The following is a 15,131-nucleotide window of genomic DNA, read 5'->3' on the forward strand; positions in this document are numbered from 1 at the left end:
CTAGGCAGTCGAACTCAGTCTGGAGAAGCCACTTTGAGCCTTATAGCAAGAACGAGCATTCTGGAAGCCCATGGCGGCCATAGCTAAGCGATTTCATGTGCCAATGAATGTATTCAAAGGTTCTTCGAAGGGTGACCCTTGGCCCGTACATCGCTTGTTACTGCAAGGCGTCTTGTGGCGCACGCCCGTGGCTGAATCAATACAAGGAGATCTTCGGACTATCTCTTATTTTCTTTGTTCTTTTGCCCACATCTTTTTAATTCTTCTGTCAAACAGGCGAGAAGGATTCTCATTCCATGCCACATGTAAAAGGTTGCCTGAAATCACCCCCTTAACGACAATTATCTTCCGAAGGCCGATTCGATGTTAGCATCAACTACTCCAAGAAAATAACTTCTTCGTGCTATGCGTAGTATAGCGATAACGAGGTCTACAGAATACTTTATTCAGACGCTGCACCATGTATTTAGCACCCACATACACGTGAATGGCGAGCAAAAGTACCGCAAGAGCATTGAGGGTAGAACTTCACACCGGATCACACCATGTACGCGTAATGGCAGTTCCCTTGACCATTCACCAACATCTAGGCCACGATACTGAAAGAGGGAATCCCAGGATGAGAAGCGCATTGATATGTGATAAGCTGCATAGCTAATTAGTCAAGGTCCAGCTAAACCCGTCTTTTGAAGGATTCTGGGTGTTGTGGATGTGGATGGGACAAAGGAGTTTAGTTTAGCAGGACCGCGATTAGGGTGCAGTGCAACATGTACCTTGTACCGTATCTTATATTGGTAAGAGCTAGATTCGGCCACAGAGAGGAGTTCAGCTGGCTCTGATTGACGGTGGAGTCTATCAGGAGACGGGATGACGAGTGCAAGACGCTGCCAAGCCGAGCTTGACTTACCATGCTCAGGGTAAGTTGGCACCCCACATCTTCATCAGCGACGAACGGTGATGCAATAGCAGAACAATTTCTTAGAATTTGTGAAGAGCCTCTGCACTTGATGGACAGTCCCGAAACGAAGAACTCAGGTTCCATGGCACAAATAAGACCCCACAACGGCGCAATGCAGTCAAAGGTCATACTCATCAGGTATCGTTGCATCCTGTATAAGAGCAAAATGATGTTGTCATTCCAGAATATATAGAAGACCCATTCCCGGGTGTGATGGTGTGAAGAAGAGCTAAGCCATTGCTATGGCCAGCACGAAGTGAAGAAATCGTAAACTTTTTGTATGCGTCTCACGCGTCGAACGCGTAACCCTTTTCCGGAAAGAAGAAAATGCCAACACATCATGCAACTCTCATATCCAATGAAGTCCAAGACGAAGAGAAGTAGAAATATGCCTAAGAAGAAAAGTCACGCGGATGACGGCGCGTCACAGAGGCGACGGAGGCGAGCTGGGGACCAGGGGCAGCCTTGATGGTCTTGCCAGCGTCGTGCCAGTAGAGATTCCACTGCAGTAGCGGGTCGGTGGTGTGATACAGCTCAGTACCCTTCTTTCCAGGGGGCATCTGAGCGCTGTCATCACCACCGGTGACCTTAATATTAAAGGCCTGGGGCCAGAACTGCCTTTGCGAAACGTCGCCGTTGTTGTGGATGGAGACAACTTCAGTGCGAAGAACATAGTTTCCGCTAGGGATTTCCTTGGGGATAGTGACACTTTGCTTGTTGCCGTTGTCGTAAAAGATGGCGTCGGTTCCCCAGTAGCCAGTCTGGGCTTGCTTGCTACCCTGGGAGAAGCGGCCGTCACGGTAATCGATAAGGGCGCTCTCGTGGATCTTGAAGAAATCCAAGTTCGTTTTTACGACGTCTTTGCAATCACCTTTACAGGGTGCTAGGTAGGTTGCGGTCCAGCCATGATGCGAACAGTCCCAACCCTCTTCACCGCCACCACAGCTACCGTCGTGGTGCCATGTGAAGGTCACCTTCTCGCCAGCAGGTGCCTCGACTGTGTAAGGAGATGGTGAGGCGTCCTTGTGAGCAATGATGTCCGGGGACTGAAGTTGATTCCCATAGATTGGCTGGTAGCCCCAGCCCTGATTGGTCCACCAGGCAGGTGACTTATTACCAGGGTCTTGCTTAGAGCTCTGGTAGAACCCATCGTAGGTCTTGCCACCTGCTTCGAACTTCTCGACGGAAGTGTGGCCTGCAACGCCCGCAACGAGCGCGGCTAGAAGGGCGCCGGTTTGGAAGAGTTTGGACATAGTGGTTGGTGGTATGGTTGGTCGGGTTGGTATTGTTTGGTAGTATGTGTCGCGATGAAGTATCGGCTAAGTAAAGAATGAAGAACAGTGAATGGCAATAGCTCCAGAGCTATGTGAAAGAATGACTGGTCAATGAATGACTGAAGAGAGTGACTGTGGATTCAGCGTGGGAAGCCTGGTGAACATTCGAGGGCAAAGTGCGTCCTTTTGTACTGTGCCGATCCGGCGAAAGCTGCTCCTCTCAGACCAGCTCAGTGATGATCCCGAGGTGCCCACAAGTTCTGTTCCTGAACGCCATGGCTGTGATGACGAAGAGGATCAGCGCGCTAAGTCAGGCACACCAGATTCTAGTTCACGCCTCCACACCTGCTGCCCAGCGCGTTGAGCAGCCATTTTTGAGGGGTTCGCCCAATCTGAGATCAGCGTATGTGGGACACAGCATTTGCCATAGTTTCAAAGTGCTGCACCTCATTCCCACCTTCGAAATTTGGGTCTCACCTCGCGCCTTGCTTCACCTCAGAGGTGGAGTAAACGCCAAAGTCTGTCAGTGTCTGGATGTCAGATGCCAGCTCGGCCCAGTATCCGCTATGGGTCCAGGTCGTGCGGAGATTTTGGCATGTGATGGGTCAACGAATCACAGACATGTCGTGTTTGTTCATTTTACGTTTGAAATGACTTGGAAGCGTCGTGGATGGTCGGTTGTTCGGAACACCGTTCGGAGCTGCAGCTCGGCGACATGGTTGCTGCGGAGCTGCCGCTGTGCCGCACATGCCAGCGTTTCAACTACCAGCCCTAGGCGCAGCTGCTATCGATAACTGCACGTCGATAAGTCGAAAGCATCTCAACAAATCCGGATACACGGTTGTGGAGAATGGCCATCCTTGCTGTCGTGAGCGAGGGCGACGTTTGCTTGGGGAGAACAGGATGCCAAGACACGTGGCTTTCGATTCCCCTGCCCCTTGGTCTGTGCCCCTCTCGCCTAACGTGTCGCTCTTCTTGCCACCACACCGTTAGGGTGCCCCGCGAACCGATGCACGCTTCTTGCTTCATCAACTTTAACATCTCGGGCATCAATCAATAACAACAACCGGGTTTGAGGAGCCGATATCGATAAAGAGTACATGCATGACGAAAATGTTGCACATGTGACTATATACGATTCGAAATGTCCACGAGAACGCCTCTTGAGTCTGCATACATTCACGTCATCTTATTTGCAAAGAAGGCCGTAAAGGTGACCAAGATTACGCTATCAATTATTGTTCCGTAAATTCGACGTGATAAAGGAAAGAATATCATCATCCACGATAATTTCACTGCCATGTACTAGTATACTTCCTTGCAATCACGAAATTAAGACTTGTGGTACTAAAACACCTGCCTAAATGCCAGATGACCACAAGATGATTACCGAGCTCTTGAAGGCTTTGGCATGTGCATACATATAGACGAAGGTGCTACAGCTCTCCTGACTGACTGGTTGCGAGCTACATACTATCCATATACAACAACATTCCTGCAGATCAAATTGCAGAACCTGGCGGCAGGATCAGTTGTGAACATGTGTCCGACCCTTACGCACACACTAGTGCAGCTCGTTGTTGGTCATCCGCAAGTCGCCCGACTGTGCACAACATTAGATGTGCAGTCACAGCTCTGCAGCTCCAGGGCGTTGTTAGTATGACTACGTTCCGTATCTTGGTAAGTTGTGGGGCTACAAGTTAGATCGATCTAGATGTCCCACTTTGAGACTCATTTACACGCCCTGCTTGTCTGCGCAGGGTATGCAAACCACGTGTTTTCCGTGAATCGGTTGCCTATGACGAAGTCCGGACCTGCAGCTATAGGAAAGTTGTCGACACTTTGTGGCGAATTCGCAGAGTCGTGACGTTGCTGTAGGAGGGCGGTCACGTAACTGCTGTACATATTTGAGTACTCACCGAAGAGACTGCAGCCTAGCTCTGCTGTGCCACTTACAAGCGTAAGGACGCCGCACATTCGAACTCAACACTGATTTTCACACATTTCATACAGTTCTATCTCGACTTCCCATCGACAGAAGGGCGGACCTTCCAAAGGTTCCTGCAAATGACGTGATGGTATCGAACCTGAGGCATACATCATGACACAATAGTTTTCAGACACTTCTCATTTCTTTTCTATGGGAACGTGAGTGTGCATACCAGTCATTGCGAAGAAACAGTTTACTCCGGCATTGTTGCTCACATCTCCTCTTATCCCTCCATCTTGTCTATTACCATTTTTGTTCCATCGCCTCTAGCACACACTCACTTCCCCGCACAACTCAGTGCCGAAGCGCTGCATGTTCGTCCGCTCGCTCTCGGTTGCCGCGCTGGAGTTTTCGACTCTCAGCCATGTAGTGCTCAGTATGTCGTGAGAGTAACTGCGTGCGACGTCTCGAAAGCTGAGCTGCTAGATGAATGGCATCTTCGTGGCTCAAAGCCTGTGATCTCGCTGTCAAGCGAGCTGCGGCGCCGTCGAATGTCGCCAAATCCTGACGCTGAGCAAAGAGGTTTTGTTCGAGTTGTGTATACTCTGGTTGGCCGAGTAATGCAGTTGCTGGTACAGAAAGAGAAGGGGGGCTCGTAGTCGCTTGCTGAGGAAGACCCTGAGTACGTTGAAGATTTAAGAATCGCTCCTGAATATTGCGGTTTGGTCGAGGTGTGTTTGTTCGTGGCGCATCAGCATGTGCAGCTAGAGGATCCGGAAGACCCGTGGCTCGAGGTGCGTCAACAGCACTGACTCGCTGTGACCTCATTCTGGTACCTGCTCGGGGCCGTCTACGTGGAGGAACCGCCGCTCGATGATTTGAACGTCCCTGTGATCCTCGTGAGAGCGCGCCAGTTATGCTCTGCCGACATGATGGGCAGAGATGTGCGTTCTGCATACCGCTATTGACCCATTCTTGGATACACTTCAAGCCGAACACATGATCACATGGCACGTGTTGCATTCGAATGGCTGGATGGTCACTGTCGTTGTAAGGGTCCTGGCAAATTGGGCACTCTTTATCGTGGCATGCGTCGTCGGCCAGTAGTGTGGTGAAGTGTTGTACCTGGGCTGGGTTTGGTGGCCGTCTTGGACCGGATCGCGGAACGCGTTGAGCAGTCCGGATAGGACCCATCACAACTGGCGTTGGTAACACATGGCCCTGCGATTGCGCGCCATTCGCGGATGCAGCGACTCGTTCGACATTGTCTGCCGAGAGCCTCGAAGATGCGCCGTGATCTTGCCGAACTTGCTGATGAGCAAGCGGTGTAGTCGTGGCTGTGGCATACTCCATAGCCTGCATAAAACTTCGTCTATCTGCGGGAGGCAGCGGGTCAAAAGATGTCGGTGCTGATTCCATGTCACTATGAGCAGCTGACAATGAACGGTCAACTCCACGGGACGATTGCGGTTGTGAAGGCCGACGAAAGTCTTGCGGGGCGTCGTAAAAGAAGCTAGACTGGCCAGTGTATGGGACCATGAGCACGGAAGAGTTTGTGTTTCCCTGGAAGACTGGCTGTTGGAACGCTTCATTGAACCCAAGGTCAAGGAATGAGTCAACAGTGAAGCCTTGATCCTGGAGAGATGTGGTACTCGGCCAATTACCACGAGGATGAACTCCCGTATGAGCAGTGGTGGGTTCGGTCAGATCAGCCCAAATGGGTGTGCGCAGCTCATATGGAAGTGGACAAAATCTCAGCGACTCTGCCCCGTTGTCTAGACGGTTTGCCGTATGTAGTTTTTCGTGCTCCGAGGGCCGCGGTTGTTCGCTGCCTTGCAAATTGCTGGACGGGTAGTGCTGTGCACGATACATCGAATCTTGACCTGTTGGTAGCGGATGTACGTTCACTGTGGTTTGGGTCGCCCTGTGTCGCATGTGGGGTGTTGAATGCGCATGCTCAGACTCCAGAGCATTTTTGGTCGCCATAATCGCAGCAGGATGATTGTGCATCCTGTGCTGGGTAGCTTGCGCAGGCGCAGTTCGATGTTGTGAAAAACCTCCGATCGGCATGTCCTCCTCGACAGCCAGATTGAGCGGCGAATTTTCGTACCAGCTTGGAGCTTGCACCGCTAACCTACGATCTACTCCGTAACCACGTGAAAGAGCCTGATATGGGCCTTCCATGTGGGATTCATAGTGATCGAAGCGACCTCCAGCGTGCCTAGGCATATGAAGGTGGTACGGGTTGAGGCTGGTATGAGGAGCGTTTGTTGTTGAGTTGTACAGAGCTGGGAGACGGAATGGATGATGCTGTTGAGCCTGATGCGCGGCAGCGGCGGTGTTGTTGAAGCCGCTCGTCATGTTGATCTCCAGATCCTGAGGGTTGAGCTTCGCTGGCTGGTAGCTGGCATCGAAGCCCACATTAGGATCGCGGTCTGACATCTTGGAGGGCCCTGCGAGTTCTCAGCTGTCAATTGGGGTCGATGGTGCTTTTAGTAGAGAGGTGATTCGTAGAAAGTGGGGGAAGGAGAAAGGCCGCGACAGATAATGATCTCAAAGCTAGGGCGGAATGACGCGGTGAACCAAGCGGAGCGTGCACTCCGAGGCTGCAGTGCAATCGTGAGAAAATCGTTGATCGTGTGTTGTACAAGCCCAAGTGTTTGCACGGCCGCGAGGCTCGGTGAGAAAGCGAGTAGGCTTAAATGCCCCATAGGATACGGCGACAATTTTGAGAAGTATAAGGTCGACGAGCTCAGAGTCAGTCAGCCAGAAGTACCTATCGCTGTTTGAGATCCTGCCCACGAGATTGACACGAGGGTACGCAATCGGTTGATTTGTGGGTGCGTAAGACTACGCCCTGAATGGATTCAAACAATGCCAGCTGTTCATTGTAGACTGTCAGCAATATAGAGCACATAGATTAGCATTGCCTTCGATGGAGCTACTCCCGTTGTCTTCTCTTTAGGAACCAGTAGCTATGGGGAGGACGCCAGAAAGCTCAACGTATGAGAGGTGGCGCCAACGATTGGATCCCACACGAGTTCACGTCTACTCGAACAACGATGAGAGCGTTCAACTCACTTCGGGTTTTCTATATACTCACTCGGACGGAACGCTTAGGTGGGAAGCTGATAGTGATTACGTTTCCACGCGGACGAGCCCTTTCACATGAATTTCAATGCAAACGGCAGTGAAGGAAAAAGAGGGGCGGTGTGGACGGAATCGTGGTCCATGCTTCATGGCTAACCTATCTCAATTAGCGACTGATCATCAAATTCTTGCTGGACATTGGTGCTGCAGCAGATGCGGAATGAGTCTGTAATTATCACTATGTTCATGTAAATGCTTGATTACTTGTAATGCCACCTAAATTGCACGTCACATGTCGATGAGCGGATGTGATTTATGCATATAGATGTTATCGCATTTCGCACATATTAACATTAATGCCTTCCCATTGTGTTCATTTTTGATCTGTTCCCTTCAGTAAAATAATAAGAAAACGCCGGGCTATGCTTTGCGGGTTTCGCGTTGTCGTACAAGCTCCATAAGAGAGCCATGCTTGGAAAAGTTTGCTCCTCATGTCATAATGTTCGTCCCGCCCTTGCATATTGGTCGTGGTCGGTCATAGAGGCATACAGAGTGCATGTGGTGTGGGTCCAACTGGTAGTTGTGCCGACTAAGTACGACGTACTTTCTGGACAATGAAAACGCCAACCTCCAATCCCTCGATCGGCGCACCGTCGTCGTATTCCCGTGTTGAAACACCTTCTAGGAGCTCTTGGAGAAGGTGCGGCCCCGTGAGCTCACCAGTAGGGAGTTTCTTCGACTTGCGGAAGTACTTTGTGATGGCGTCTCGTATGCGGGGCTTTTCCTGTTTGATCCACCAGTCATCTGCCCAAGCCGCTCTGCTTGGTGCAAACTCTTCTCTCGATGCATGAATAACCTCGTAGGAGCATCTCTCGTCAGAACTGCTCTTCTGATTGTTCGTATGGTCAGCGACCTTGGCGCAGAAAGACCTGACGTGCTCTTCCAGCTTATCATATTCGTCAAGATAATTGACTGCAGTCATTTGACCAATGCTCCTGCCCAGTTCTGAGTGAAGATCGTGCACAACTGTCACACTCCGGAGAAGCGGTTCTATGATAGGACCGAGGTACTTTTGCATGAACGTCCTGGCACCAGTCTTGGTAGGGTAGATGAAAAACAAGACACCGTTGTCAATGGACAACTCACTAAGTCGATCGTACAGCAAGGAGCGGCCTCTGAACGTGAACATCTCGGCATACTCGTTGGTGTTGGTAGGTGGGATGTAACGCTCCACCACAGAGACATTAATGCTACCAGGTGGTACGACAGGTCTTGGAGATGGCGGGAGAAGTTTCGAGTCCAGTTGGTAGTCGGGAATCGCAACAGCGCTGTCAAAAATTTTGCTTGTGAAGTATTCATCACCTCCGACAGCAGGTCCAGGCGTTGAAGGTGGTGACTTTGGAAGATCCGAAAGGGTATATCGGCCGGGCAGAGCATGAAACACGTTGATCCATGCGGTGCTTGTCGTGGTCCTGTCGTGAATAGCGGCAATCAACTGGCCAAAGAGATGGCCGGTCAATGATGGGCATGGTAACGCATGGGACAGAACTTTGACCGAAGTCAGTTCCAGACATCCCGATCTCTCAACTACAGAGCACCCACGCATCGGAGAAGTGAATTCGATTGTCCATGCACATACTGATGGTATTCTTGGCCTCTTCAACCCACACCGAGATGCTCATGGCGTCACCAAATTCAGCAGGCGTGGGCACAATGATCGGCGCTTGACCTGGTGCAGCCGCACTAGCAGTGAGGGTAAGATTTGGCGACGCGCCGGGATCAGAACTGGGTGGAGAGCCTATTTCAGCCGGCCTCACGGTCAGGAGGGGGCCCCAATGGAACGTCCCCGGCTCCGATGGAGGGGTGAAGGTCGAGATGATGCGGTCCACTTGCGCTCTGGCGGCTTTGGGACTAGATACAAGCGATTCGGCGGCCGTGTCAGCCTGTGGAGGATGCTCCAGTGGCGGGCTAAGTGCATGAAGAGGATCCTCAGGCTTTGAGAGCGGGCCAGCACCTAATGCTGTGGGTGAAAACGAGTGACTGAATTGGTAGGGAATGCGGTCCGGGTGGGGTGCGGCAATGCCGAGTACATCAAACGAAGGGAGGCGCAGATTGTGCGCTGTTTTGATTACTGTGGGCGAGGGCAGTGAAATGTTGGTTGAGGGGAGAGCGTCTGCAAAAACTAAATCGAATTGCTGTCGATCTTCGTGGATCTGGAACGGAGTCTGGGCGCAAGGCAACGGGAGGGGCTGGGGTTGTGGGAAAGAAACATCGAGAAGGGTAGGAGACTCGTCTATGTTCGCGTCGGCAAACCCACGAGTTGTCGGTGCATCGGGGCAGGAAGCACCGTCCGGTGTCGCTGGGATAGCAGAAGAGGCAGCAGCTCTTGCCTGTCCCTGCTGGGTGCAGGTGTCGAACAGACACGTCCCGGGCAACGGAAATAACAAAGGTTGGGTCATCTCAGAAGACGACTGTGCTCACGCGGTTTCGATGTCTTGCAGCCAGGTCAGTCGCGCTATGGCCGCGATAAGGTGACGGAGCGGAGCAAGGAAGAGAGACGTGGCTGAAAGATCTGACAAGCGAGCTGGCGAATCCGAGTGTGTGGCTCCGCTGGTACTCGTACCCCCAAACCGATGGCTTGTCACTGTGTAGTCCGTGTGTCGTGGTGAAGGGCGGGGGGTTTGGGCCAAGCCTTCCTCACTTGGGCGGGGCGGCAGCAACGGCAGCGGAGGATTGCTGGAAAGGATCAAGGAAGGAGCGAGTCGTGTGCTGATACAGGCAAATGAATGATTCGATCGCGGCGGCTAGCTGCAGGTTATGGGTAGTCGAGCAAGTGTCCTTGCGAACGAAGGCAACACGATCCGATGGCCGCCGGCGTTGTCTGCAGATGTTTGTGTGGTGCAGAAGTGAAAGCCGTTTAGCCCTATCATGCCGAGGCCGTGCGCGTCCAGGGTCCACCAAAGGACCGACGATCTAGGCCTGAACTCTACCTGCATCTTCCTTCACTGTGGCCTGACTTGTGTCGTGTCTGTTCTCACCCTGTCGCGCATGTCAACCTGTGTGTAGAGCAGCTGTCACCTGTCTTTGTAGGGTTCAACCGTACCTTCGCCTGCTCATCGCTATGTCTGCTCTCCCATTTCGCAACCACATCCCTCTGCGCAGCTGCCAGAAGAGTTGAAAAATGATTCAGCCACATGGCAGCTCTTCTGCCATCTCCCGAAGAGGACCTTGCACGGCTCTGCAGCAAAGTCTCCTATTGGGCCGGCGTGTTGGCCCTCATTAATAATAGCTCATGGACGCCTGTACACCAGCAGCGCTACCCTCGGTAAATCTCTTACATCCCCACTGTGCGAAATCTTCCTTCAGAGAGACATTTCCGCAGCAACATCAATGTACCTTGAATCTTTGCAGCCTGGTACATTTGTTGACGAGGATTCAGCTACCTGCAGCACTAGCGCCGCCCATGGTCCGGTCTTGCGCTACCAAGTCAGTTTCCGTCGAGCTCTAGGGATCACCTAGGCAGGGGCCATTAGAGTCTGGACCTGCACCTTGTACATGACTGCACGCTGACCTGGCAAAGTTGTTCGATCATAAGCTCTTCTCAAGCCCAGGCGCGGCTTTTTCACAAAGGCATCCTTATCGATGATGCTGAAGGCTGCGCACATCGACGATCGTCTTGACTGACTACAAGTATACTCGGGCTGAATGGTGGGTCGAAGGGCTTTGGCGCACAGCTATGCTTCGACGAGATTGATCTGAGAGCTCTGATAATGATCGACGTGCACTTCGATAACTGCAGGTCGCCTGCTACAGGCAAGCCACACTTCGGTATGCCGTCCACCACCAGTGCCCAAGGAATGTGTTCATACAGTATTTGCCAAGGCCGGATACCGAAGGACGCGATGTCACCATGTGCAGGGCACCGGTGCTTCTTCAAGGCAAACGCGCCATATATCACGATCCTCGCCGGTTTGTAGAGCACTCTTGTCAAAATAAGCTCATGCAGATGGCGCTAGGGGCCGCGATGGGAATGTAAACTGTCAGCAGGCTGCAGATCCAGAGTTCGGCGCAAGTTCTCAGTGCCTAGTGTCCCAGACGATGTTACTGCTCGTGATTTAGTAGATGCGTTGATTTTAGGGAAGCCAAGGTAGGCTCACCGACCTATCAGCGCTTGCACGGTACGCTTCTGTTCGTACCTATCAATCGGCTCTTTCTTGTCAGGTTTTCTGGTAAAGTCTGCGGCTCTTTGGATAGGGGGGTTGACATCGGTCTCTGCCTCAATTTCAGTGCTCATGGTCCGGTGTCCCTTGAGGTGAGTCCTTGAGGATGGGGTCGCACGAGCGTCATCGGGGGAGCCAGCTGCAAAACCAGAAGCGGTGAAGGCAGCGAGTGCGAGTGTCCGCGGACTCCATGGCAGCGCGTCTATGTTAGGAGCAACAGACCTCGTTGCAGCAGACAGCACAGGTAAAGGTGAAGTTAGAGTATGCGAGCGTATCTCTACAGTCGTTCCTTCCTGAGTGGGAGGAGGCCATCTACGCAAGCCAAGGCGCTAAATCCAAAACTTTCCTCTTTGACCAATCTTCTTACTTACCCTTGAACACCAACGCCATGCAATATCAACGCCGACAGGTGCTCTAGAACACGACACTGGGCTTTGAAGTGCATACACAATTCTTTGCATGACATCATCGCAGCTGTCTACAGCCACCTGAGGCGGTGCACAAGACCTCACGATGCATGTAGGTAGTGATCTTCCATTCATGATTTACATCTGCGCGCCTGCGTAGTACTCCAAAAGATCAACATCATTTCTGTACTACAGCGTTTTGTCATCCATATCATATCTTATTCAATTTCCTGCGCACTCTTACGTTGCCATCACTGGGATTTTGAAATATTATTTGGCTCTCTTACAGCCCTCAAACTTCCATACCTAACACCCTCAGATCAAAAACCCCCAGTCCGCACTACTCTCAAACCACGAAGTCCTCCAGCACCTCCGCCAAGAAGAAGCAGAATACCACGGCACGGATGGCACGGACCGTAAACGCCACTTGCCATCCGGCCTGAACCACATGTTGCGAGATGTAAGTAGAATATCTAACAGCCTCTAATTCACCACGATAACAAGAGCCATATCAAACAAAACCTAATGATGTCACAGGGCCTAACCTATCTCCAAACCCCAGACTACAACACCGCCGCTCTGGCGGACACTCACCCCGCTCGCCCTATGACGCTTTACAAGGGTCCTCATTCTCTCTACCATACCTTGGCGCCTCACTACCGCCTTAATAAAGCGGAGTACTTGCAGCTGTACAATTTGCGACCTTCGACACAGGTCACGCTGGAACTGGTCATTGAAGAGGTAAGTCACGTCTTCACCGAATAACCACTCGTAAGATGTTGGTGGGAAATGCCCTGCAGGTCAGAGCTAAGGTATATACAGGCCAATTCGCGCTTCACAGATGACCAACTCCACGAGATCCTGGCCAAATGTCAGCAGGTATTCGACGAGGAAGAGGCGGAGATCCCTGATGGCGTGGAGGACATTCAGATGGCTAAGGTCAAGGACAAGTTATTGGGCGCAGCAAAGAAGGGACGGAAGAAGGGTGGGCGAAAGAAGGCTTGAACATCTATCACACCTTGGGAACTCACGAGGACGTTTGAACTTTTTAAATGTGGAATTGGTATGCTCGCAGACTAGCGGGTATTCTTCCCTTCCACCACCAGCCATCATGCATGAAGAAAGAAGAACCGTAATGAAGCGATGAGATAGTACACAATATGTCGCAAACCCATTTATGCGCCAATCCATTTGAACGCCGGCCCCATTTTGACATGACGTGAATCCAAACATACAATGTCAGACGAAGACATAAGATCGAGGAGCAAGGGATTTCTAATCCTTGCTCTTCTTCTTTTTCTTCTTGCTATCGCCGTCGACGTCGTCTGCTTTTCGCTTCTTCGTCTCCTTCTCTGCCTTCTTTGCTTCTTTAGCAGCCTTCTTCGCCTCTTTGGCTTCTCGCTTGGCTGCTCGTTCGGCTTTGCGTGCCTTCTTGGCTTCCTTCTCGGCTTTCTTTGCGGCCTTGCTGTCACCCTTGGGTGTGGCCTTGGCGTCCTCAGAGTCGGAGTCGGAGTCGGACGCGCCTGCATCTGCGTCGGCCATCTCTTCGTCGCTATCGACTTCTTGTACGAGCTTCTTGGGTGTTTTGCCGTTGGTCTTCGCTCCCGTTGCCGCTGGCTCATCGCCGGTCAGACCATCGGCATCAGCATTGTACTTTCGTGCCTCCTTCACGTCCCACTTCTTCTGTCCGAGCGCGACCGAGTTGGCGTTCTCCTTCAGGCTCTTCAGTGGCTTGCCCTCAAGAGCGCGCAACCTCCTCTCGATTCCAAGGCGTGCATCGCGACCCACTTGCGACTTCTCCTCTTCAGTGGGCTCGTTGGAGGTGTCTTCAGAAGAAACACCCCATGTGCTGAGGGCATCGATACGGAGACCGAGGGCAGACTTTGCGGCGAGCATACGGGCAATCTTACCCTTGTTCTTGCCAGTTGCTTGACCGATGAGAGAAGCGTGGTAGATGAGCTATTGAAAGTTAGCGACTGAGGTGCAGTTTTCGATGCTCGCTCTACTTACTCCGTACTTGGGAGTGTCGTGCTTGGTCTTCAGGGCGCGGAACAGAGCCTTCTCAGCACCGAGAATCTGGATGGTCGAACCGGGCGACTTCGCAAGGTTCATGAGCGAGCCAGCGTGCGCTATGAGGCGCGCACCGACAAGCTCACCCACAAGCGCAGTCAGGTTAGGAGCAAGTGCTTGCATGCGTGTAGAGAGGTAGTTGCCAAGGTTTTGGCGATGTCTAGCAAAATGTCAGCAAATTGCCATATTTGATCAGAAGGCCACACATACTCAGTGAGGTCAACGACCTGCTCAGCCAGAGCGCTAGTGGCCTCCAAGTCCTCATCGGTGATCTCAGTACCCATACTGATCTCAGCAGCAGCCTTGACGGCGGCCTCAATTTCTTCAGGCAGGATACCCGAGAGATCAGTCTCTCGTGCGTTTGTGCGGAAGCCCATCTTGAGCACGACCCTTGAGTAGGCCATGTTGTCGTTCAAAATCTTGGCAAGCTCGGGGAAATGCCATCCATACCACTCCTTGACTCTCATAGCATATGTGTTGAGCTGCTTGTCGAGCACATCGAGACTGGCGATACTTTGGATGATCATGGTGTCGACCTTGTCGGGCGAGAACTTGAGCTTGTGGCGCGAGAGCGAATGCGCGAGACCGAGACGGGTGGAGTCCATCTCGGCGGGAACGAGGTCAGGAATGAGCGAAACCATGTGCTCGCGAATCGCACGGTAGACATCCTGGGTTGACGAGTCGGAAATGAGCTTTAGTGAGAGTCCGGGAACTTGCGCGATGGCATTGGCGAGCTTGGGGTCAGCAACAGCCACTGAAAAAAGTTGTTAGCACTCTTGTTCCACGTCCAGCGTTGCGCGCACAAGCGTACATGATGCCTTGGTCTCATCCTTGAGCTCCTGCAGCAGGTTTGACAGCATGGAGCTGACCTTGCCGTCGGTCAAGGCCGCGGCTTCGTTAAGCGCAGTGACGGCATTTTCGAATTTCTGAAACTTCTTGAGCTTCAATGAGTCGACCAGCGAAGACACGTCTTTGGGCGAGTCGTCCTTGCCAAAGAGCTTCTTGTCCTTGGACTTGAGCAGGGCATAACCCGCGCTGCGAAGTTCCGTTAGCTCTCCTGGTCTCGCATTGGAGCTCTGCGCACGCGGCACACGTACCTCGTCTCGGTGAGGATGAAAAGACCCATCGTTGCTGCTGTATGTGCTTTCCGTGCGGGGTGTTCGGTCGCTGCTGCCCCTGGAA

The 15,131-nt window shown here is 52.2% G+C and overlaps 8 protein-coding genes across 8 annotated transcripts; 1 reads left to right on the top strand and 7 right to left on the bottom strand.

Moving 5' to 3' along the window:
• Positions 1-1,350: 1,350 nt before the first annotated feature.
• On the bottom strand, positions 1,351-2,211 carry SNOG_05750 (hypothetical protein; the record flags this gene model as incomplete). The annotated part of the gene is made up of 1 exon (XM_001796094.1): positions 1,351-2,211. The coding sequence occupies one exon, from the start codon at positions 2,209-2,211 to the stop codon at positions 1,351-1,353; it is 861 nt and encodes a 286-aa protein (XP_001796146.1).
• A 494-nt stretch (positions 2,212-2,705) lies between these two features.
• On the bottom strand, positions 2,706-2,949 carry SNOG_05751 (hypothetical protein; the record flags this gene model as incomplete). The annotated part of the gene is made up of 2 exons (XM_001796095.1): positions 2,706-2,796; positions 2,876-2,949. 2 exons carry the CDS (start codon positions 2,947-2,949, stop codon positions 2,706-2,708), a joined length of 165 nt encoding a protein of 54 aa, XP_001796147.1.
• Positions 2,950-4,516: 1,567 nt separating this feature from the next.
• Positions 4,517-6,604, bottom strand: SNOG_05752 (hypothetical protein; the record flags this gene model as incomplete). Its single annotated transcript, XM_001796096.1, has 1 exon — positions 4,517-6,604. One exon carries the CDS (start codon positions 6,602-6,604, stop codon positions 4,517-4,519), a length of 2,088 nt encoding a protein of 695 aa, XP_001796148.1.
• Positions 6,605-7,418: 814 nt separating this feature from the next.
• SNOG_05753 (hypothetical protein) lies at positions 7,419-9,584 on the bottom strand (the record flags this gene model as incomplete). Its single annotated transcript, XM_001796097.1, has 4 exons — positions 7,419-7,478; positions 7,857-8,747; positions 8,851-9,425; positions 9,566-9,584. The coding sequence occupies 4 exons, from the start codon at positions 9,582-9,584 to the stop codon at positions 7,419-7,421; spliced, it is 1,545 nt and encodes a 514-aa protein (XP_001796149.1).
• Positions 9,585-10,254: 670 nt separating this feature from the next.
• Positions 10,255-10,448, bottom strand: SNOG_05754 (hypothetical protein; the record flags this gene model as incomplete). The annotated part of the gene is made up of 2 exons (XM_001796098.1): positions 10,255-10,308; positions 10,356-10,448. 2 exons carry the CDS (start codon positions 10,446-10,448, stop codon positions 10,255-10,257), a joined length of 147 nt encoding a protein of 48 aa, XP_001796150.1.
• An 880-nt stretch (positions 10,449-11,328) lies between these two features.
• Positions 11,329-11,938, bottom strand: SNOG_05755 (hypothetical protein; the record flags this gene model as incomplete). Its single annotated transcript, XM_001796099.1, has 3 exons — positions 11,329-11,356; positions 11,449-11,784; positions 11,844-11,938. The coding sequence occupies 3 exons, from the start codon at positions 11,936-11,938 to the stop codon at positions 11,329-11,331; spliced, it is 459 nt and encodes a 152-aa protein (XP_001796151.1).
• On the top strand, positions 11,677-12,884 carry SNOG_05756 (hypothetical protein; the record flags this gene model as incomplete). The annotated part of the gene is made up of 5 exons (XM_001796100.1): positions 11,677-11,733; positions 11,756-11,881; positions 12,214-12,339; positions 12,417-12,620; positions 12,702-12,884. 5 exons carry the CDS (start codon positions 11,677-11,679, stop codon positions 12,882-12,884), a joined length of 696 nt encoding a protein of 231 aa, XP_001796152.1.
• A 45-nt stretch (positions 12,885-12,929) lies between these two features.
• Positions 12,930-15,075, bottom strand: SNOG_05757 (hypothetical protein; the record flags this gene model as incomplete). The annotated part of the gene is given in 5 exon segments (XM_001796101.1): positions 12,930-13,838; positions 13,890-14,109; positions 14,160-14,703; positions 14,761-15,025; positions 15,043-15,075. The coding sequence occupies 5 exon segments, from the start codon at positions 15,073-15,075 to the stop codon at positions 13,155-13,157; spliced, it is 1,746 nt and encodes a 581-aa protein (XP_001796153.1). The 3' UTR covers positions 12,930-13,154.
• Positions 15,076-15,131: the final 56 nt, after the last annotated feature.

This window comes from Parastagonospora nodorum (genome assembly GCF_000146915.1).
Source record: "Parastagonospora nodorum SN15 chromosome Unknown scaffold_8, whole genome shotgun sequence".
Taxonomy (NCBI): Eukaryota; Fungi; Ascomycota; class Dothideomycetes; order Pleosporales; family Phaeosphaeriaceae; genus Parastagonospora; species Parastagonospora nodorum.